General features: G+C 41.5%; 1 protein-coding gene across 1 annotated transcript in view; it reads right to left on the minus strand.

Annotated features, from left to right (window-relative positions):
• Positions 1-381: 381 nt before the first annotated feature.
• Positions 382-24831, minus strand: part of LOC134655718 (uncharacterized) — a 57211-nt gene continuing 32761 nt past the window's right edge. Inside the window, exons 21-43 of the mRNA XM_063511182.1 lie at positions 24273-24409; positions 23678-23776; positions 22187-22337; positions 19888-20110; positions 19661-19767; positions 19373-19489; positions 19227-19337; positions 18647-18763; positions 18501-18611; positions 18209-18319; positions 16881-17027; positions 15084-15233; positions 13659-13846; positions 12707-12788; positions 12420-12527; positions 10792-10897; positions 9408-9595; positions 7629-7796; positions 6772-6937; positions 3753-3875; positions 2999-3099; positions 1709-1888; positions 382-485 (exon numbers count right to left, since the gene is read on the minus strand). Coding sequence (XP_063367252.1) covers positions 438-485; positions 1709-1888; positions 2999-3099; positions 3753-3875; positions 6772-6937; positions 7629-7796; positions 9408-9595; positions 10792-10897; positions 12420-12527; positions 12707-12788; positions 13659-13846; positions 15084-15233; positions 16881-17027; positions 18209-18319; positions 18501-18611; positions 18647-18763; positions 19227-19337; positions 19373-19489; positions 19661-19767; positions 19888-20110; positions 22187-22337; positions 23678-23776; positions 24273-24409 — 3039 coding nt within the window. The 3' untranslated portion in view covers positions 382-437. The remainder of the gene's footprint in view (positions 486-1708; positions 1889-2998; positions 3100-3752; positions 3876-6771; positions 6938-7628; positions 7797-9407; positions 9596-10791; positions 10898-12419; positions 12528-12706; positions 12789-13658; positions 13847-15083; positions 15234-16880; positions 17028-18208; positions 18320-18500; positions 18612-18646; positions 18764-19226; positions 19338-19372; positions 19490-19660; positions 19768-19887; positions 20111-22186; positions 22338-23677; positions 23777-24272; positions 24410-24831) is intronic.

The raw sequence follows: 24831 nt of genomic DNA on the forward strand, positions 1-24831 counted from the left end.
CCCTAAATGGCGTAAGAATCACGGAGCGTGACTGAACATACTCCTATAATAATTTAATGCAACCGCTGTATCAGGTAGTTAACAAAACGTTAGAAGTTGTTGCTGTAAAAGTGCGTCCGCTAGCGCTAATCCCTTCGGCGCTTGACGCCACGCTGCACGCCTACGCGAACGCTCCGCTGGACGCTCGCCCCAAGGCCGCACCCTTAGTGTAAGGCCTGAGTGGACGCTCGAGTTGGGCGTGCAGCGGGGCGGGGCGTGCGGCGTGCATGTTAAACAAATGCAAACGTATAGGAGCGGCCTTAGTGCACGCTGCTCAAATTACTCCTGACCCCGACGCCACGCTGCACGCCCCGCCGAACGCTCCGCTTCGAGCGTCTACTCAGGCCTTATACTTATGAATGTGATGGTAGTTTTTGATAGAAGGTCGTAATCGCAGTTTATAGGAACTTTCCGGGCTGGCATTCATAGCATTCGTCGTTTTTCACCTGAAATAAAAAGAAATAAGCTTTAAAAAACTCAATGTATGAATGAATTTAGGTGTTTGAAGTGTGAATTCATAAAAGCTTTGTGAGTTGTATTCCATATTCCTACATATTGGTTATTAACTTCTAGTTTATGATTATTATAACACGCTGCCAAACATCTGGGTATTACAGGTCGATTTTTATTTTGTTGTCGATTTTTAGGGTTCCGTAGCCAAATGGCAAAAAACGGAACCCTTATAGATTCGTCATGTCTGTCTGTCTGTCTGTCTGTCTGTCTGTCTGTCCGTCTGTCCGTCTGTCCGTCTGTCTGTCCGTCCGTATGTCACAGCCACTTTTCTCCGAAACTATAAGAACTATACTGTTGAAACTTGGTAAGTAGATGTATTCTGTGAACCGCATTAAGATTTTCATACAAAAATAGAAAAAAAAACAATAAATTTTTGGGGTTCCCCATACTTCGAACTGAAACTCAAAATTTTTTTTTTCATCAAACCCATACGTGTGGGGTATCTATGGATAGGTCTTCAAAAATGATATTGAGGTTTCTAATATCATTTTTTTCTAAACTGAATAGTTTGCGCGAGAGACACTTCCAAAGTGGTAAAATGTGTGTCCCCCCCCCTGTAACTTCTAAAATAAGAGAATGATAAAACTAAAAAAAATATATGATGTACATTACCATGTAAACTTCCACCGAAAATTGGTTTGAACGAGATCTGGTAAGTAGTTTTTTTTTATACGTCATAAATCGCCTAAATACGGAACCCTTCATGGGCGAGTCCGACTCGCACTTGCCCGCTTTTTTTTTTCTTTAGATTGGATAAAATTTGGCTGATCTAAAATGAGCTCCTCATTCTGGGCGGAAAAAATACGAAATCAAAACTCCCAAAAAATACCTATTTTAATTTACCGTTGTGTTACGAAAATACCATACGTTTCCGTACCTACCGTAGCAGAGGAAGATCTTTTGGGACATTATATAATGTCTGTCTATCTATTAACCAAATTTTATTGAAATATGACGAATAATAATTCGATATCATAACACAAATCGGCCTTTATCAACCTTATTAAAATATAGCCGGTCAAACAAGTTTTTCAGTAGAAAAAGGCGCGAAATTCAAATAGTCGATAACCCTTCGCGTCTACATTTTATAAATTTTCCGCTCTTTTGTACTGACAGAAATGGCTTGACAGACTATAACGATAGTTTTAGCACTCACCATGAGAAAGTGGTGTAACTTGAGGGCCTCGGCCTTCGGCCTCTTGTCCGGGTCGTGTGTGAGACAGAGCAAGCAGAACTGTTGTCCTTCTTCAGAGAGCGACTCGGGTATGTGCGGCCGGCCGCCCATCCCGACTACGAACATTATTTGGTAGTTGCTGTCGTATTCGGGGAACGGTCGCTGTAACAAATAAGTTTTATCTTTTATAATAGTACTACCATGTACTACAGATTTATCTAAGGGTGGTATTTCATCTGTCCAATACGAAATGACATTGACAAAGAAATTGGACAGGTGGAATACCACCCTAAAGATCGGTTTTTCTAGGATAGCGGTGCCGTCATATAGCCGCTGTCTCCATACTAAATAATACGGCTAAATATGGATGTCGTAGTATTTGTATGGAGACGGCCGCTATATGACGGCACCGCTTTCAGAGGAAACCAAAGCTTTAGCTGACTCTGCAGAACTTAGAGCGATAGTCTTCATGGTAACGCCACTACAAACATAATATTATGATAAGAATTTGACTTTTTTATGGTGACGCTCTCATACTCTACGAGTACCAAGACGTAATGGAAAAACTTTTTTTATAGTGGAACTCTACAACATTTCTTCAACGATACAGGCTGAGCTTTATTTATCAATATTATTGGTATAGCATCCATTTCAGTCGAGATTATTTCACTCCCGAACACCCATTAAACAAATTGAAAAAATCTCACCTTGCCAGAAGCCATTTCTGTGACGACGTAACCGAGCGACCAGATGTTATTGTTGTGATTACGATCGAGATATCCGAGTAACTTTGATACGGATTACAGATATATAACTTAGCAGAGAAACATATAGTAGATTACTAATCAACGGTATCCAATTCAGTCCAAACAATCTCACAGTCAAACACGCAAGTTATAGTTTGTAGCTTTCTAATAGACCCCGAAGGCTAATCCTATTGTCTATTGTTAAGAAAAACCGCTCGTGCCACGTGCCACAACCACCTGCATAAAAAATCGGTACTTCGGTTACTGAGTGCCGGCGAGTCGAACGCTACAGAACCAGTCTAAAATGTGTCATCGAGATGCGTAACAAAGGCGCGTTATCGGAGAGCGCACCTACACTGGTTTTTTGAGCGTTGGACTAGCCCGCGCTCAGGTGCCAAATAGAATAATTAGAACCCTTTTTTGGAGGTAAGTAGCACGTGCGGTTTTACTGAACAATAGACAATAGGATAAGCCTTCGGGTTCTACTAGAAAGCTACAAACTATACTACGTTTGATCAAATCTCACCTTGCCAGAAGCCATTTCTGTGACGACGCAACCGAGCGACCAGATGTCTGTAGCGCGCCCATGACCGTCAGACTTCATGAATACCTCGGGCGCCATGTACGCTGCAAGAAAAAAATGCAATTTTTCAGATTTTTTTCAATCAGTACATCGAAATGGACATGATTAATTAATCGACCTCCACATTAAAAAAACAAAGAAGGGCTTTGACTAGTAGGAAAATACCCAATAGGGTATTTTCCTACTAGTCAAATCTGTTACTTTTTTAGAAGTGTCAAAAGTCAAAACGATTTGCTACTATGGAATTTATAGTAATATTTTATATATCGTGACGTCACGGTCAACTCGCCTACTTTTTATATTTCTATCCGATTTATTAAATAGGACTTGTGCTTAAAAATAACTGCTATCTGTGTTTTTCTAATAAGTATCTGGTGCCTTATTTCATGCATGGTGTAAAATAATTTATTTTAAATACAGTCCAATATCCCTATTAATCGACTTCCACTTTAAAAAAAAAACAAAGAAGGATTTGATTGCTCTGGAATACCCAATTAAAAGCGAGAAGACCGGAAGGAAATCTAAAGTCACACAACACAAAGAGCATAATCGTTCCTTCATTCATACATTCATTTATTGCACTCACACACTTTTGTCATGCCGAAACATTTTCACTTTTTTATTTGTAGAGAATCGAATAACATTTATAACAGTGATTACATTGTCTTGTTGACTACGGAACCCTAAAATCGCTTACCTTGCGTGCCGACATATCCCTGAAGCTCCCCCGCAGCGGTGGTGGTGGCGCGGATCTTGACGGCGCACCCGAAGTCACCCAACTTCAGGCAGTGGCCTTCGTTCATCAGAAATATGTTGCCACCTACATGGAAGATAAATCTATGAAGCGAAACTCATGGTGCAGTAACACATTTTAGCAAGAGCAGAACTTAATCGTTGTTCATAAGATAAACTTAACCTCGTGCCGCCCAATGTACATTAGGATGTACAATGAGTTTCGATGGAATGTCAACCTTAATGAAAAACAAAGTAGGTAGCATTTCATTTGTCTCGTAAAATTTTCAAACAAATGAAATTCAACCTAATTGAAAATATAACAAGGTTCTAAGTACCTTGGCTATAATTTTGTATGGTGAGCGGCATTAGGCTAAAATTATTTCCGATATGGTAGGGTATGTTTGCACCTTTATGGCGAATAGTTTTAGTAGAATACTGCTTTAGGTTGACGTCAATCAAACTCTTCTATGGACAAACACTGCTGTAAGTTGCTGACAACCAAACATAGTTACAGCAGTGTAATGGTATAATTCAATCAACAATCCTTGATGACCAGAACAGTAGTTCTTCCAAAAAACTCTTTAATATACTTATATCTTATTTTAGCGTTTGTCTGAGAACTGCTATAGGTTGATGAAACTCACTAATTAATTTTAGAATAAATTTAAAAGTGGAAAAAGAACTGCCTTGGGTGAAACTTGAACTCGCGGCCTCTGGATCGATACTCCAGCGCTCTGCCAACTGAGCCACCAGCAGCAGCAGAGACCGTGAGTTCAAATCTTAACCAAGGCAGTAATTTTTCCACTTTTGAATGTATTGTGGTATTTTTCTGCTTGTTAAAAATTAACTCACTCTTAACCTTTTAACCGCCAGCAATTTTTGATCGAGCGTGCTCGTGTCGCCACCGACAGTAATTGTACCACACAGAGTAAGGTTGGCATAGTTACGGGAGTTATAAATGTGCTGTAAAAACCAAATCAGACCTTTGTCTTATTTATCAGACTGTGGCGAAATGAGCTGGATATGTAATGTCTTATATATCAGACTCTGGCGGTTAAAGGGTTAATATCCCTATGCGCTATGCTCCTCGCATGTAGCTCTGAGACTGCACTGAGTAGTTGCGCTGTATACCGCCGAACTGTTTGTTCTGTCTCACTCTTAACTATCCTGGTTGATGTAGGTTACTCACTCTTAATATCCCTATGTGCTATGTTCCTCGCATGTAGCTCTGAGACTGCACTGAGGAGTTGCGCTGTATATCGCCGAACTGTTTGTTCTGTCTCACTCTAACTATCCTGGTTGATGTAGGTTACTCACTCTTAATATCCCTATGCGCTATGTTCCTCGCATGTAGCTCTGAGACTGCACTGAGGAGCTGCGCTGTATACCGCCGAACTGTGTATTCTGTCTCACTCTAACTATCCTGGTTGATATAGGTTACTCACTCTTAATATCCCTATGCGCTATGTTCCTCGCATGTAGCTCTGAGACTGCACTGAGTAGTTGCGCTGTATACCGCCGAACTGTTTGTTCTGTCTCACTCTAACTATCCTGGTTGATGTAGGTTACTCACTCTTAATATCCCTATGCGCTATGTTCCTCGCATGTAGCTCTGAGACTGCACTGAGTAGTTGCGCTGTATACCGCCGAACTGTTTGTTCTGTCTCACTCTAACTATCCTGGTTGATGTAGGTTACTCACTCTTAATATCCCTATGCGCTATGTTCCTCGCATGTAGCTCTGAGACTGCACTGAGTAGTTGCGCTGTATACCGCCGAACTGTGTATTCTGTCTCACTCTAACTATCCTGGTTGATATAGGTTACTCACTCTTAATATCCCTATGCGCTATGTTCCTCGCATGTAGCTCTGAGACTGCACTGAGGAGTTGCGCTGTATATCGCCGAACTGTTTGTTCTGTCTCACTCTAACTATCCTGGTTGATGTAGGTTACTCACTCTTAATATCCCTATGCGCTATGTTCCTCGCATGTAGCTCTGAGACTGCACTGAGTAGTTGCGCTGTATACCGCCGAACTGTTTGTTCTGTCTCACTCTAACTATCCTGGTTGATGTAGGTTACTCACTCTTAATATCCCTATGCGCTATGTTCCTCGCATGTAGCTCTGAGACTGCACTGAGTAGTTGCGCTGTATACCGCCGAACTGTGTATTCTGTCTCACTCTAACTATCCTGGTTGATATAGGTTACTCACTCTTAATATCCCTATGCGCTATGTTCCTCGCATGTAGCTCTGAGACTGCACTGAGTAGTTGCGCTGTATACCGCCGAACTGTTTGTTCTGTCTCACTCTAACTATCCTGGTTGATGTAGGTTACTCACTCTTAATATCCCTATGCGCTATGTTCCTCGCATGTAGCTCTGAGACTGCACTGAGTAGTTGCGCTGTGTACCGCCGTACTGTTTGTTCTGTCTCACTCTAACTATCCTGGTTGATGTAGGTTACTCACTCTTAATATCCCTATGCGCTATGTTCCTCGCATGTAGCTCTGAGACTGCACTGAGTAGTTGCGCTGTATACCGCCGAACTGTTTGTTCTGTCTCACTCTAACTATCCTGGTTGATGTAGGTTACTCACTCTTAATATCCCTATGCGCTATGTTCCTCGCATGTAGCTCTGAGACTGCACTGAGTAGTTGCGCTGTATACCGCCGAACTGTTTGTTCTGTCTCACTCTAACTATCCTGGTTGATGTAGGTTACTCACTCTTAATATCCCTATGCGCTATGTTCCTCGCATGTAGCTCTGAGACTGCACTGAGTAGTTGCGCTGTGTACCGCCGTACTGTTTGTTCTGTCTCACTCTAACTATCCTGGTTGATGTAGGTTACTCACTCTTAATATCCCTATGCGCTATGTTCCTCGCATGTAGCTCTGAGACTGCACTGAGTAGTTGCGCTGTGTACCGCCGTACTGTTTGTTCTGTCTCACTCTAACTATCCTGGTTGATGTAGGTTACTCACTCTTAATATCCCTATGCGCTATGTTCCTCGCATGTAGCTCTGAGACTGCACTGAGTAGTTGCGCTGTATATCGCCGTACTGTTTGTTCTGGTAACGCACCAGATGTAGCGATCAGGGTTTCAAGAGAACCTTCCACGCATAGTTCCATGAAGATCAGCATTTCCTCCTGAAAATATAGAATCATTACTTTTATATTCTTGCTGGGATCAAATTCTAGTTTGTTATGGTCGGACACCAGATTGTTATAGTTTGTGGCTGTCCACTAATCAAAACCTGCCAAAGCAAATGCAATTTTAATTTGACTGACACAAAATTCAAAATATAATATACCCCCTTGGGCTTGCTTGGTGGGCTTTATATAGGCAGCTAAAGGACAGGCAGGATCAAGTCTGCTGTGGACGTGTATCACCCGACTTGATAGATTCTAGAGGGCTAAAGTTTATATTTTTATAATATTATATTTATTTATTTAATCTTTATTGCACATAAGAGAACACACTGTACAAAAGGCGAACTTAATGCCATAAGGCATTCTCTACCAGTCAACCTTTAGGCAAAGCAGATAAGTTGTAGGAGGTGCAAAAAATATGTGGTATAGATGAAACAATTACGTACCTGTACGAACACAATACAATCATAAGAAATACACAGACATAAACATATATAAATATATACACACACATATATATATATATATATATACATACATATACATACACATACATATGAATTCAGATGAACTTACAAAGCAGAAATTATAGTCGGATATTCGAAAATTCCAAATCGCCACGGTCGTTATCTAGTATGTCATGAACGCGAAGGGAGATATTTGGCTTTGTTTTTCCTTTTACACTTACTCTGTGAACCTCTATTCCGTAGTACCGCACTAGATGGGGATGCTGAGCCCCCTCGAGTACTCTAAGTTCGTTGGCCGCCCGTTGCATCGCCCGACGGTCGCCCGCGGCGATACTGACTTCCTTCATAGCCAGAAGTTGACCCGTTTCCGTGTTGACTACGGTGTACACCTGAAATAGAAAGTGTAATAGTACATTATTGCAGAGGCCGGGAAAGGGCATTTCGTGGATGAGTTTCGATTTTGTCGGACGACGCGTAGCGGAGTCCGACAAAGAAGACGAATCCACGAATTGCTATTCCTGCCGAGGCATATATAGTGCTTTTCTCCAAAACATGCGAGGAAATAAAGTAAAATAATAATTATTTAAGCATCGAGCATCACTCAAATCGAAACTTCCCATCAAAAACGTCAAAAACAATTTCCCTCGTTATTTTTAAAAGTTAAAGGCACAAACTTATTCTGCCATTCAATTCAGTACCATTCAATATTCGTTCATTGAAAATATAGTTGGTCAAAGCAAATTGTCAGTAAATAAGAACAAAAATAACTATACTCATCCTTTTCTTTTGGGTTCTAGTACTGGTGTAAGACAAAGATAGTATGATTCTCTCTGTCTATGTCAAACTATAATTGTGCAATATAAGCTTTATGAACACGGATGAGATCCTTAAAAAAAATATAAATAATCTTTGATTTTATTAAGCAGTATTCGCACGATCATACACGAGCACAACGGTCTTGTAAGAACGAGACATGTAAGGTCGTTTATATTACTATCTCACTCTATCCTATAGCTTGAAATGATAGCTGATCGGGTCGTGTAGACGCGGCCCGCGGCTATAATAATTGGCTGTTTGCGTTTTTTATTTTTAAAAAGTAAAAAACACTACAGTAATAAGTTATTACTGTAGTGTTTTTTTACTTCCCGTCCGCTAGAACAGGACAGCGATAATTTTATTTTTTTAAATTAGAGTTTGACAATAAAGAAGTACTTCCGGTACTATTTTTGCTACAATAAGGTGAACATTTCCGAGCATATTGGAGAAAATATGTATTCTATCATATATAGACCTATAGGGGCCGTGCGCGTTGGAGGGTCTGCCATCTTGTGGCCGGAATCGGAAACATAAAGGCTTGTAATGTTTTGTAGCATTGCTTGTAAACATTTTTCAATGTGGTGTTAAATAAATTTTTTCTATGTCTATGTCTATGTCTACATTGACACTTGACGCCAAAGCAAGTGCGCCATCTGCCGTTCTCGTACGTTATCTGTTACGAGTATTAATACGATATGGAGTCTTCTTACTATTAAGCGGGCCGTACGCTTGTTTGCCGCCATCATAGTATAATAAGTAGAAGTCACATTTTTGACAGAATGCAGATCAGTACGTGGGTGTCAAAATATGTAATTTCGTAGTAGTCGTAGTTTTTAGGGTTCCGTACCAAAAAACGGAACCCTTATAGGATCACTCGTGCGTCTGTCTGTCTGTCCGACCATTGCCCTCCCCTCCCTTTATCTCCGAAACTACTGGGTCTAAAATTTTGAAAAAAATACACAAACTAGTTCTTTACCTATAGATGACAGGAAAACCTATTATAAGAAATGTGCAGTCAAGCGTGAATTGGACTTAATTACGTAGTCTTTGATCCGACCCGTACGGGTTTTTTATAGACATTTCTTTACGTTGCACATAAAAAAATACATTGTTAAAAATTGGGCAATGGGAACCCTTGAAACGCGAGTCCGACTCGCACTTGGCCGGTTTTTTTTTTGACTAACCTTTCCAAAAGTCCCAGCGCCGATCTTCAAACCGCGCTGCCATTTGAAGGTGACCTGTCGTACTCGAGGCTCATAGTCGTGTGTCACGGCCGGTTCGGCGACACGACCCACAGCTTTCATCGAGCGTAAAGCCGCGTCGCGCGACATGTCTAGCTTTTTTATCGCTTCCATGACGCTTCGCGTGCGTGCTGAAACAAAACATTAAAATTAACAAACAGTAAATAAAATTGTTAAATATCAAACGGTGTCGCCATCTGAATGGGTATCTTTTCGAGATCAGATCTTTTCGAGCAATATGCTTTCTTGATTTTCAGAGACTTTATTTTATACGGAGTTATATACAGGGTGCCCAGTAATTAATGGATAACCATCTAACGACGAGATAATCGAACTTTTCTGTCTTTTTTAATGGCTAGCAACATACTTCAAATTTAGAAGTGTGATTATCTCGAAAACCACGAAACTTTTACTAGGCCTATAAGTGCATTTTCTGGACCAGCCTAAGGTACCCTGTCGATGGTTAGAAGGTTATCCATTAATTACTGGGCACCCTGTATACAACTCCGTATAAAATAAAGTCTCTGAAAATCAAGAAAGCTGTATATCTTTGCGAAGAGTAAATGGCCATTTATGGCAATGATGTAATAGCTCTTGTTCTTTAAATAAATTAGATTTTTAAAAGAATCTACAGTTTAAACCTCGTTGCAACTGCACAGTCCTCAAAATTCTGCATAAGACAAAATACAAAAAGATCGTGGAAAAGGAAAACATCGTGAGGAGACCCTTCAGGGTTGGAAGGTCAGAAGGAACATGAGAGACGACACTAGGAAGATGAGACTAAAATGGGAAGTGTGTGCAATTTAACACGGACAACATAGTTTAGAAGAGTTTACTCTTAGTAATGATAACCGATTATGTGGTTTGCTCGAGTGCAACCCTATACGGTCGGTGTCGATGGGAAGACTACGATTGGCGCGGCCGGACTGTCAGTGCGGATCGACCGCCATTACGGCGTAGGAGTGTGATTTACCTAAGCTATGCCTATTTTCCATGTTTTTATGTATTAAATCCTTTATTGAATGATGTATGGTGTTTTCTCGTCTAATAGTAAGTAATACAACTTACATAGACATAGACATAGAAAAGTTTTATTCAACATCACATGAAGTTGCAGAGTTAACAGATAGTGTAACACATTTTTACAGATAAACCTTAAATTTAGACTTAAAAACTAAGAAATTGAGTTGTACATCTAAGGGAGAAATATTCATGAGTGTTAAATAGGAGCTTGCCTCAGCATAATGTTGCAGTATATTTAATTATTTACTACAACGCTGGTTTTCAGGCAGACCCTTGATACATTATCCCTTACTCTTACACTTACCATGTGGGTCAGGTACGTTGAAGTTCGGTGCCGCCTCGGGCTCGCCCGGCGGCGTAGAAGGCGTCAAGCTTTCTTTGGAGGCACCCGACTGACTTGGCAAGGGACTCTGTAACATATAATACAAAATATTGTAATTCTTTAAATAAATACAGGTATAAGTTTACAGCTCTAGATGCCAAAACACTTATACTGTTAATACATTAGTCATTATAGCTATCTCTAGGATCTTTATTTATCTTTACATATGTAGAGATTAAAAAAAGGCCTGAACCTATACTAATTTACATAGGTACTCGTAGAGTAAAAAAAAACTACTTTGTAAATCCTGATACTATACTAATTTACATAGGTTGAGTTTAAAAACATCCTGATACTATGTTGTAAGGACGGCCACTTGTCTGCGAATATGTCTGCGTTTTGGACTGTAGCTATGAAGTAATTGAGTAATTCTATTGCTCGGTACGTGGGTGCGTTTGAACCGTGATAGGTGCGAACATTTGGATATGCGAAAAGGTTTCTGGCCCTTTCTAACAAAAGCTGTCCAAAAGTGACATCCGCTCGTATACAAGTTACAAGTTAGACCCGTCTACAAATGTGAGTTAATAAGTTACAAGCTTTTGAGAAACGGGCCCCAGATAGCTAGAATAGCAAAAATGTGTAGAGGAAATTAAGAAGTGTAACATGGGGATGGTCGCCAAGGATCGTGAACTAGCGGGAGAAACTGTGAGGCTAAGATTCACAAAGGTTGCCGCGAAACGGAAGTATATAACTAAACAAGTATCGTTACTTACTTTTCCTGAGAAGGTAATTTCGATCGAGCGAAGCGAGGGTCTCCCCAGATATATCGACGCAAAATCCGATAGGAGAAAGCTTTATGTCCGCGTAATAAGAGCGAAAAACTCATCGACGCGTCGGCAGGCGCCGAACGACGACTTTTTCGCTCTTATTGCGCAGGCATAAAGCTTTTTCCTATCGGATTTTACTAGGGATGTACCGACTAGTCGCCGACTAGTCGGGAAAGCCGACTATCCGGCAACATTTGTAGTCGGCGAGTAGTCGGCAAAAAAGGCCGATTAGTCGGCCTATTATTAATTACAGAAAGACGGATATAAATAAAATAAAAAGCCAATATTAATCAAATGTTACATGCCCATTTTACTGAAATACGTATTTAGGGTACAAAATGAGTTTGTGTTCATATAAAATTCATGTATAGGTAATTATGTGGGTGTATCGTCGCAGTAGCACAGAACATCTTTCAGTTGATATTGAAAGCGCGACGACGCAAGAAGCAAAAAAATTGTTTTCTAATGCATCCGAACTTGAATAAAGCTACTACGGTTGCCATACGAATGTAATCTTTATCGGGAAGTAACGATTATGAACTTGGCCGACTAGCCGACTAGTCGGCCGACCAATCGGCCATCCGAGCGCCGATTAGTCGGCTCGTCTGCTAGTCAGCCAAAACCATAGTCGGTACATCACTAGATTTTACCGATTCCGCGTCGACATATGTGAGGAAGCCCTAAGTTAATTAGTGATCCCAACATCTGTTGTGCCAATGTTCATGAAACATTGGTAGGAACGTAGTTTGGATACACATACTGCCATACCATAGGTGTACTCACATGCAACCGATGTCGGGGCCGCGGTGACGGCTCGGACTCCGGCCCTTTAGTCGTGCCGCGCGACCCAATCACGTGCGAAATGCAACCGTCCATTAGGTGTTTCAGCTCCTGAAATACCGATGAAACATATCAACAAATTCAAAGAAATGAAGATAACAGGACATAAGAAAAGTGTATAACCTTTACGCGTTTTAGTATACTTATGTGATTTACACTTGATACTTAAATATTACAGTTTCTTCATATATTTGTTTTAATTACAATAAAATATATATTTTCAAGAGTACCTCGAATTCTTCATCGCTGAGATGCCTCGTGTTGTACGGATCGCACGCCAGCATTAGAAACTCTAGCCCCTGACTCGCCCATCTAACAAAATAAAATACGTTTTATTACACAACTGCAATCATACACAGGCATACACCTGCAATAATATGTTACACAACGAAGGCCGCAAAAATATCTGACACATCTTATTTGTAGAGCCATAAGAGCGGGTCACATATTTTAATGGCCTTCGGAGAGCTTCGATATTGCAGGTGACTGTACTTACTCTCGAAGAATTTGAAGAATTTTCATAAGTATCAGCATAACCAGTTTGCTACAAAATTATATATGTATGTTGAATAATACTGTATATTTTTAGGGTTCCGTAGCCAAATGGCAAAAAACGGAACCCTTATAGATTCGTCATGTCTGTCTGTCCGTCTGTCCGTCTGTCTGTCCGTCCGTATGTCACAGCCACTTTTCTCCGAAACTATAAGAACTATACTGTTGAAACTTGGTAAGTAGATGTATTCTGTAAACCGCATTAAGATTTTCACACAAAAATAGAAAAAAAACAATAAATTTTTGGGGTTCCCCATACTTCGAACTGAAACTCAAAAATTTTTTTTTCGTCAAACCCATACGTGTGGGGTATCTATGGATAGGTTTTCAAAAATGATATTGAGGTTTCTAATATCATTTTTTTTTAAACTGAAGAGTTTGCGCGAGAGACACTTCCAAAGTGGTAAAATGTGTCCCCCCCCCCTGTAACTTCTAAAATAAGAGAATGATAAAACTAAAAAAAATATATGATGTACATTACCATGTAAACTTCCACCGAAAATTGGTTCGAACGAGATCTAGTAAGTAGTTTTTTTTATACGTCATAAATCGCCTAAATACGGAACCCTTCATGGGCGAGTCCGACTCGCACTTGGCCGCTTTTTTTTTATAAAAAACTCGAGGCCTTACCTAGGCCTCCGGCCGCGTCCGCGCTCGCATCGCTCTAAAACGAATCGCATCCAGCAGCGCGCAAAGCACACTATAGCGCGAGCGACGGCCGCGCTCCAGGCTTCCTCGTCTGTGTGCGGCGCCTCGTCCGCGCGGGGCGGCGGGGGCGGGGGAGAGGAGCCCAGGAGCTCCTCTATTGACACTTGCGTCTGCAAAAAATACATACAAATAATCACTACATAGTATAAAATAAAGTCACTTCCCGCTGTCTGAATGCTTAGATCTTTAAAACTACGCAACGGATTTTGATGCGGTTTTTAGGGTTCCGTAGCCAAATGGCAAAAAACGGAACCCTTATAGATTCGTCATGTCTGTCTGTCTGTCTGTCCGTCTGTCCGTGTATGTCACAGTCACTTTTCTCCGAAACTATAAGAACTATACTGTTGAAACTTGGTAAGTAGATGTATTCTGTGATCTGTGAACCGCATTAAGATTTTCACACAAAAATAGAAAAAAAAAACAATAAATTTTTGGGGTTCCCTATACTTAGAACTGAAACTCAACATTTTTTTTTCATCAAACCTATACGTGTGGGGTATCTATGGATAGGTCTTCAAAAATGATATTGAGGTTTCTATTATCATTTTTTTCTAAACTGAATAGTTTGCGCGAGAGACACTTCCAAAGTGGTAAAATGTGTGCCCCCCCCCCCCTGTAACTTCTAAAATAACAGAATGATAAAACTAAAAAAAATATATGATGTACATTACCGTGTAAACTTCCACCGAAAATTGGTTTGAACGAGATCTAGTAAGTAGTTTTTTTTTTAATACGTCATAAATCGCCTAAATACGGAACCCTTCATGGGCGAGTCCGACTCGCACTTGGCCGCTTTTTTTTTAATAGAGTTATTCAAGAGGAAGGTTTATGTATACTTTGTTAACCCGTGCGAAGCCGGGGCGGGTTGCTAGTATTCAATAAATAACATACTGTTTATAGCAACAAAATGTAGGTGTCAGAATATAAGAAAAGCGATCATTGCCACAAAGTAAACCTTAAAGCAATGAGATAAGGTCCCCCAGTGTTGATGTTAATCCCTAGATAGTCTATGTCAGAGAAGGTTCAGTCTGGACTCTGGCTGTAACCTCTTATTCCCTAAGCAGCGTCGTTCTGTATGGACTAAGCGGAACATTATAAGGTAAAGGTAGCAGTGGTCTTTTCAGTGTTGCTTTTACCTTAATTTCAGGATAGGATATATTTCTATCTCAGCGAAGGTCCCGTCTGGTTCGTCCTCAGTGACGGACTCGGAGCGCAATAGCCAGCGCGGCGCGCGAGGCCGACGGCACGTGGGGCCGAACCGCTCATTCACGAAGCGGTGTAGCACTTTATAGATCCACTGTATAGAGAAGTATAGCAAAGGTATCGCTAGGGAGTTAGTAAAGGTACCTTGATCTCAGGATAGTCTATCTCAGCGAAGGTCCCGTCTGGTTCGTCCTCGGTGACGGACTCGGAGCGCAGTAGCCAGCGCGGCGCGCGAGGCCGACGGCACGTGGGGCCGAACCGCTCGTTCACGAAGCGGTGTAGCTCCTTGTGTATCTGTGGAAATTATGTTTAATTAGAAGACCATTCAGTGACAAAGACTTCCTAAAAAGTTTCTTATATAATGTGATGGTTGAGGCACTATGAGGACCAGGAGAAAATGAGGAGAAGGAACATTAACACAGTAGAACCATCAGGGATCCCATTGGACCAATGGATTGACTGACTCACGAACAAGCATGGTCAACAATTTAATAAATCTCTAAAAGATAAAACTAGGCACACAATAACATCAAGCGAAGCTTCCAGGACCATTATTCATAACAAAACGACACAAAACCTCAAACAAAACACACAAAAACCACAGAACAATCTAGAAAACTCACATTACCATCGGATTAACGGACTCACGGACAAGCATGGCCAATTTTATGCAAAAACAATTTATAGAATTGTTACTAAAGTACTAGGAGAAAATGGCAGCAGGTGAAATACTAAAACAATAAAAAACACCAAGCTAGGATTCCAGAACCGCCTAGAAACTCTAGAACGTTCCCATTACCATCGATTTGACGGCCTCATGGTCTCCAATCGTATAGGCACAAACAATAAAGAGTATATCATAGTTCAAAGCTGAGAAGGTAATAAGTACCAGGAGAGAATGACATAGCAGGACTAAAAACACAAACACAAACAATGACATAGAAAGAGGAACATTTAAACAACAGTAGCCTTACAAAAACACAAAGCGAAGTTTCCAGAACCGTCTAGATAGTTTTCATTTTTATCGGAGTGACGGACTCATGGTCTCCAACAAACATAGGCACAAACAATAAAAGTGTCTCGTAGTCCAAAGCTGAGAAGGTAATAAGTACCAGGAGATAATGACATAGCAGAAGATATAGCACTAAAGACACAAACACCAAGCGAAGCACTCATGAAGTTCATGAACCCATTCCCATTACCATCGGACTGACAGACTCATGCACAAGCAGTCTCCGGGCGCCGAGGCCGCTATGAATGTTTCTCGGCGACTAGGAGTTATTGATCGAGGCATTAAAAGTACCAGGAGATAATGACATAGAAGCATTAAGACATTAAAACCACGCAACACAAAGCAAAGCAATCCAGGACCATTCAGAACCGTTTACCATCGGATTGACGGACTCATGCACAAGCATAGTCTCCGGGCGCCGAGGCCGCTATGAGTGTTCCTCGGCGACTAGGAGTTGTTGATCGAGGCATTAAAAGTACCAGGAGATAATGACATAGAAGCATTAAGACATTACAACCACGCAACACAAAGCAATTCAGGACCATCCAGAACCCATTACCATCGGATTGACGGACTCATGCACAAGCATAGTCTCCGCGCGCCGAGGCCGCTATGAGTGTTCCTCGGCGACTAGGAGTTGTTGATTGAGGCATTCAAATTACCAGGAGATAATGACATAGAAGCATTAAGACATTAAAACCACGCAACACAAAGCAAAGCAATCCAGGACCATCCAGAACCCTTTACCATCGGATTGACGGACTCGTGCACAAGCATGGTCTCCGGGCGCCGAGGCCGCTATGAGTGTTTCTCGGCGACTAGGAGTTATTGATTGAGGCATTAAAGTACCAGGAGATAATGACATACAAGCATTAAGACATTACAACCACGCAACACAAAGCAATTCAGGACCATCCAGAACCCATTACCATCGGATTGACGGACTCATGCACAAGCATAGTCTCCGGCCGTCTTGGCCGCACTAGTGTCGTGCGCGGCGGCTGCAGCGAGGCGGGGCGCTGCCGGCGCGGCGCGGGCCTGTTGCCGTGGACGAACTTGTAGCATTCGCGGTGCAGCTGGGGAGGTGCGCGTGCGTGTTAGGCGGGCGGCGCGTGCGAGGCATCCGAGTAAGCACAGACAATCCAACCTCTAGACATAGCATAGTCGCGCTACCCCCTCTGCCACACATACGGTAGCGTTACTCCATCTTCGAGTCAATCCCGTGCCGTGATTGGTCCGTGTCTTTGAACGGACCAATCACGGCACGGGATTCGCTCACCTCGTCCCCCCGCACCCCCGTATTTTTGGCAGCATCGGTTTCATGAAAGAATTGGCCTAAGCTCAGTCTAGAGGTTGGATTGTCAGTGGAGTAAGTTATTGTGAAAAATCGGGGGGGAAAATAGGAAACCGTTTGGAGGGATTGAGCTATGACCCCCAGGCCGAGAGTAGGTTGGGAACAATTTTATGACTCCGCGGATGTCTGGAGGTATCTTAATTTACTTCACTAAAATTGTACTTAAATTAAATGCCTATTATAAAGAGTAAATAAAACTTGAATTGTTAGTGATAGTAGTGATACATTCAGGCCTAATATGAATTATTAATACATGCAATCGGAATGCACGAACAAAATTAGTTCCCGAATTACCTTACAAGGATGCACCTTATTTAGAGTGAGACGCCAATAAAGTGCAAAGTGCGGAAGTGACAAAAAGAGAAACTGGAGACAGATTATACTTGAACCTTAAATTCTTGCTCGCTCAATCAAAAATCTCCTTTCAGTTCAGTATAATTGACAAGTCTATGTCAACTGATGTTATTCTAAAGGTTACCTCTGACCCCTAACTACAACTCCATCTATCGCCAGCTATACACTCGCTGGGAGACCCTAAAATAGGCTGAGAACGAGTGTGTACAATTGTACATACTGCTCGCTTCTCATCTCGCTCTTAACTATTCGTTTCGTCTCACCCTTCTCCGATTGGGTCGGAGCAATACCGAAACTCTGCTCTCGACGAGTGTGTACAGCGATATGACTTCATGAAGATATTCTTCGGGAGAATTTTTGCTGCTCGAGAATCTCCTCTTTATATCCAGTACCGTGCAAGGTAGAAACGTTCTTACTTCAAAGCCAGGTTTATATATCTGCAGCAGACGGTCCCTGACCCTGGCTACGACACCATCTATGACTTATTCTTCGGGAGGATTCATGCTGGCTCTTTCTAAACAGTACTGTGCAAGAGAGAAAGGTTCATACCTCGAAGCCAAGCCTGTATATCTGCAGCAGAAGGTCTCCGACCCTAGCCACGACACCATCTGTGACCTCATGGAGATATTCTTCAGAAGGGGTCTTGTTGGCTTTTTCTGGCTAATACTGCGTAAGAGAGAGGACATGGTTCTTACCTCGAAGCCAAGCCTCTATATCTGCAGCAGAAGGTCTCCGACCCTAGCCACGACACCATCTGTGACCTCATGGAGATATTCTTCAGAAGGGGTCTTGTTGGCTTTTTCTGGCTAATACTGCGTAAGAGAGAGGACATGGTTCTTACCTCGAAGCCAAGCCTGTATATCTGCAGCAGAAGGTCCCTGACCCTAGCCACGACACCATCTGTGACCTCATGGAGATATTCTTCAGAAGGGGCCTTGCTGGCCTTTTCTGGCTAAAACTGCGTAAGAGAGAGGACTTGGTTCTTACCTCGAAGCCAAGTCTGTATATCTGCAGCAGAAGGTCTCTGACCCTCGCCACGACACCATATGTGACCTCATGGAGATATTCTTCGGGAGGATTCTTCCTTACTCTTTCTATTACATACTGCGTAAGAGAGAAAGGTTCTTACCTCAAAGCCCAGCCTGTATATCTGCAGCAGAAGGTCTCTGACCCTCGCCACGACACCATCTGTGACCTCATAGAGATATTCTTCAGAAGGGGTCTTGTTGGCTTTTTCTGGCTAATACTGCGTAAGAGAGAGGACATGGTTCTTACCTCGAAGCCAAGCCTGTATATCTGCAGCAGAAGGTCCCTGACCCTAGCCACGACACCATCTGTGACCTCATGGAGATATTCTTCAGAAGGGGTCTTGTTGGCTTTTTCTGGCTAATACTGCGTAAGAGAGAGGACATGGTTCTTACCTCGAAGCCAAGCCTCTATATCTGCAGCAGAAGGTCTCCGACCCTAGCCACGACACCATCTGTGACCTCATGGAGATATTCTTCAGAAGGGGTCTTGTTGGCTTTTTCTGGCTAATACTGCGTAAGAGAGAGGACATGGTTCTTACCTCGAAGCCAAGCCTGTATATCTGCAGCAGAAGGTCCCTGACCCTAGCCACGACACCATCTGTGACCTCATGGAGATATTCTTCAGAAGGGGCCTTGCTGGCCTTTTCTGGCTAAAACTGCGTAAGAGAGAGGACTTGGTTCTTACCTCGAAGCCAAGTCTGTATATCTGCAGCAGAAGGTCTCTGACCCTCGCCACGACACCATATGTGACCCCATGGAGATATTCTTCGGGAGGATTCTTCCTTACTCTTTCTATTACATACTGCGTAAGAGAGAAAGGTTCTTACCTCAAAGCCCAGCCTGTATATCTGCAGCAGAAGGTCTCTGACCCTCGCCACGACACCATCTGTGACCTCATAGAGATATTCTTCTGGAAGACTCTTACTGGCTTTTTCTGGCTAATACTGCGTAAGAGAGAGGACTTGGTTCTTACCTCGAAGCCAAGCCTGTATATCTGCAGCAGAAGGTCTCCGACCCCAGCCACGACACCATCTGTGACCTCATGGAGATATTCTTCAGAAGGGGTCTTGTTGGCTTTTTCTGGCTAATACTGCGTAAGAGAGAGGACTTGGTTCTTACCTCGAAGCCAAGTCTGTATATCTGCAGCAGAAGGTCTCTGACCCTCGCCACGACACCATATGTGACCTCATGGAGATATTCTTCGGGAGGATTCTTCCTTACTCTTTCTATTACATACTGCGTAAGAGAGAAAGGTTCTTACCTCGAAGCCAAGCCTGTATATCTGCAACAGAAGGTCCCTGACCCTAGCCACGACACCATCTGTGACCTCGTGGAGATATTCTTCAGAAGGGGTCTTGCTGGCTCGCTCGAGGATCTCCATGGTGTGTCGGACGATGCACTCTCGTAATAGGAATAGACTTTCCTGTGGAAAACAAATGGGGTTTAATACCACTTATATTTCTTCTGAACATAATAAGTTTTTTGTCAAAAATGTCATTATACATATGATATTCATGATACAAGCTTTAATCACAGACTGGCCGACTTTTCATTCAACAGGTAACTAATACTCGTCGAGACAATTTTAACAAACCCAAACGCAATTAGGTTGCGTTGTTTTATCACATCAGCTAGTTGGTACCATATGTAGCATTGCCACCCAACTTATATCTCTATGTGTGTGAAGCAGGGATGTTACAGAGCTCCGTTTCCGTTTCCGTTAAGTCGGAACTTCCGTTTGATATTACACATCCGTTTCTGTTCCGGTTCCGTTACTTTTGAAACGGAAGTTATATCGGATGTCAATGCTTAGCGCGGCAGCGGGACATGAGCGGTGTACATCAAAAACAAACAGGTTTATACCAGTCATTCGCTCATAGCCCCGCTTGCCACGTGCTGCAGTAATTAGATGTTCTGGTTTATCCGTGTTTTCGAATTTAAAGTACCTATTCGTATGTGTTGTGTTGTGTAATGTATACCTACTGATAGTACTGACTCAGGCTCCGGTTCTGGTTCCGGTTCCGTTTTCGGTTCCGATTCCGTTTCTGGTTCCGATAAACTAAATTTAAAACATCTGGTTCCGCTTTCGGTTCCGATAAAACCACATCCGTTACATTCCTGGTGTGAAGTTTCAGCTCTTTCGAATAATGAGAAGTGGGTCGAATTTAGCTTGCATGATGTTACCCGAATATAATACAGGTGATAACTGACGTAGATTCCGCATCTGTCGGGCCTCGCGTCCGGACTAGCGCGGGCGGGAGGCGAGGCTATGTAGCGCTTGCGAGAAAGTTGAAGAGCTGGCTCGTTTTCGTTACATAGAAATATGTGACGTTCCACGGCAAAAGGTACCTTATGGCAGTTGGCGCTTACGTCGCATAGCGCCGCAATAATAATAGCGCGCGGCGGCGGAGCGGCGTTAACAATAGGTTAAGCGCCAACGGCCATAAGGTACCTTTAGCCGTGGGACGTCACATATGTATGCAGTAGGGCTAAGATGGCCCGCTCTTTATCATTTGTCACCATGGCTGTCACGTTCTAACAAATATGTAAGTGCGAAAGTGACGCATGGCATGACAGGTGATAAAAATGCGACCATGATACCGCTGCAGGTGTGCTAAGCTACTAGTTATACTGACTGCTGTGTACAGTGTGTGAGACATTCCCAGAGACCGAGTTGAAAGGATAGTGTTATCTAAGTAATCGATCTACAATCGAGTTATTATAATCGTTAAGCTGGATTAAAAAGTAAAACAAAATATGTTTATATCAGGGACAACCCTCCCCCTACACAGTTATTTACATTTTAAATCGACTCATGTCATTAACACGACTTTACACGTATCTACTTGCTAGGGTTGAAACATGCAAAATTTTGCACTGTTTAACAAACTGTATCTCACAAACGGTTAGAAATATTAACGTGATTAATAAGTGAAAAATAAAGTACGCAGCCTAAACAATAGGCTACATGACTAATTTTTTTTATGGTATCAATCGATCGGGTTTGTTTTTAGGATCAAATGTATATATGGGACCCATTGCATTAAAGTAACACAAAGGTCAGAAATTGTAGTCAAAGTCCGACAGTCGCACTTCACTCGCGAAACGCCCTATACAAAACGGACAGAGGCCGTGACGTCATCGCCCATCTGGACCGCATTGCCCGTACGGACAAAACAAGAAAATTGCGTTTTTGTCGGTGAAATATTGCGTTTATGTATATAGTTGCTATACAATATTTTTTTGGATGAAATGTAAGGAATCGAATGGTACCCTTACTTTTATCGTTATTGGAAGTTAAAAAAAACTTAAATTTTGAAACTTTCAGTTTCTGTAATTTTGTAATTTTTCAATATTCTATTTTAATATCCACATTATAGTGATAAATTGCTCGTTTGCTATTTTACTAGATTTTGTTATAAAATTCAACATGTGTCATCATCCCTATTCCTCTTTTTAATAAATTCGCATTCCGTTCCACTCGATATAAGGAGCTTACGTATATTCTCCGCCTGGTTCGCGTCGCGTCCAGACTGGCGCGCGCGTGGTGCGAGGCGAGCGCGCGCGCGAATGCCGCGGCCTGCAGGGCTGCCTCGCGCTCCTGAGCGAACACGCTCTGCGCTTCTCTACACAGTGTGTAGAACACATATCTGTAGGAAACCAGTACATATTTTTTAATACAGTTGCTCAAAAAGTGTTTTAAGTAGCTGTTTAGCGTTCGCAAAGTTGTTTTTGCGAACTAGTGCTTTTTACTTTTCGATTTTTTTTTAAATTATATCTGCCCGTAATCGATACGTCCACACCAAAAAGTTTGGATGATCAAAAATTTTATATAATATTTTGTTACACGATATAAAGTAAATATTTATTATTTGTTATTATATATATATAATGTTATACAATACGATATTTCACTAAAAAACTTTTTTATAATTTGGCTGAATGGAGAACTATCATTGCCGCGTTGGCTGTCGTTAACAGAAAAAATTAAAAATTAAAAAGTAAAACCGGCGCCATACCGAGCTCGCTATTTTCACTTAAAATTTAGTTGTATCAAAATAATGAACTTAAATTGCAACTTTAAGAGTGTTTTTGTATGAAATGAGTTAATGTCATTAATTTTAGCAATGTAAATCAATGCTGAACGTAGTTTATAGTGCTGATTAATATACCTATGTATAATATACAATATCATTCCAGTTCAAGCGAAAACTCGTAACTGTAACTGTGAGTACTCGTGTAACTAATATTTGTTTTATTGTGATTTTTTCGCAAATGTATTAAAAAACGTCGTTCAATGTACGTGAGAAAGTGTTATTATTTACTTGTCCCGTATATCTCGGGACTCGTAAATAATAACACACTTTTCACACTTGCATTGAAATGTACTATTCATTGAACAATCTTGCACAAATCAACTTAGTTACGTAAACCTAGGACTTGTATTGTGCAAAATAGAGCAGCATGGTTCCATTTTTATCGCCGGTCACTTTCGCACTTACATAGTACTTATTAGAACGTGTTACGTGACAGGCATGGTGACAAGCGATAAGAATGCGACCGTGCTACCGCCGCTGTAATCATGTAAATTAAAAATGTATATTATGGTCCAAGATACGTTATATGCAATACCTACCCTCATCTATTATTTAAAATATCCATATAAAAGGTATACCTACCTTATTGAGCTTAAAGACTGGTCGATTTGTGTCAAAATTGTCCTATCATCTTCCTCGCGTTGTCCCGGCATTTTGCCACGGCTCATGGGAGCCTGGGGTCCGCTTGGCAACTAATCCCAGGAATTGGCATAAGCACTAGTTTTTACGAAAGCGACTGCCATCTGACCTTCCAACCCAGAGGGTAAACTAAGCCTTATTGGGATTAGTCCGGTTTCCTCACGATGTTTTCCTTCACCGAATGTCAAAATTGTCCTATAATATATATTTATTTATTCCTAAAAGAAGACTAAGATATCAAAAATAATTCGTACCTGTTAGGATCCGTTGAGTTCTTATCCACTTTGTGGACCTGTATTAACTTGGCCTCGAACTGTTTCATTACCCTATTCAGCTGGTTACACGCGATGTCACTGCAATACATACAATCTACATTAGCATCTGTAAACTTAATTTAAGAAAAAGGCTTAATTTAAGGCTATCCATAGCCATCCAGCGCGGCAATGCCGCGAGTATTATGGGCACTTTTGCACCGGAAGCGTCTAGGAGCGGCAGCAATGTTTAGTTAGTAGTTAGTTTGTAAGTATGACCGTATGTATGCCTTTTTAATTGTATTTTAACCTGTCTTTTACTGCAATAAATCCGTTCAATATTATTTAAGAAAACTTAATTTTCTTAGTTCAGCGGGGTAACGCAGCCAGCATCCTCGGGACCTTGACGCAGGGGCCTTATTAGAATTAGTTTATTGTAGTTTTATTTTAGAATAGTTTGTATTTAGTTTAATTGTAATTTTAATTTTATTTATTGTTTTTGCACCTTTACCTGTATGAATAAAATTCAAAAAATAAGGACAATATTGGTAAAACTTTGCTTTTTAATATGCTTTTTATAAAAGATAAGATAACTCACGTGAAGGCGACAGGGGCGAGGTCTTTGACCCACGAACCGCGCTCGGCCACTCGGGCCACGAAGCTCCATTCGGCCTCTAGACACGAGCGGGGCATGTGCTCGACTTCCGACATGGCACTTAAGTAGGATAGGTATTGCTGCGAACAAATAATAATCTATTATCAAACCAGATTCAACTTCTTCTCGCTTGTGATGTGGGAGATGTGTAAGCGAAACACACGTTATTGTCGGTAAGAGGTTTATTATAACACTGTCTAATTAAGATGGGTACATGCTTATATAGTAACGTAACGAACAGTGGAGGGGAACATACTCCACTAGTTACTATACTAGTTTATGTGCATAACAATTTTTAGCGATAAAAACTAGTACCAGACCATAGAGAAATATAAATAAATAAAGAGTGGTAAGTATACAACAGTTTTCTTACCAAAACGCGAGGTATTTAGTAGTCGACATCTAGCTTCAAGTAGCGGGATTTACCAGTACTGCTAGTTGACAATAGATGTCGCGACGAACGAAAACTCTAGTGCTCAACAATTTTCAGCTAGTATTATAA

Source organism: Cydia amplana, chromosome 2, assembly GCF_948474715.1.
Source record: "Cydia amplana chromosome 2, ilCydAmpl1.1, whole genome shotgun sequence".
NCBI classification, from domain to species: domain Eukaryota; kingdom Metazoa; phylum Arthropoda; class Insecta; order Lepidoptera; family Tortricidae; genus Cydia; species Cydia amplana.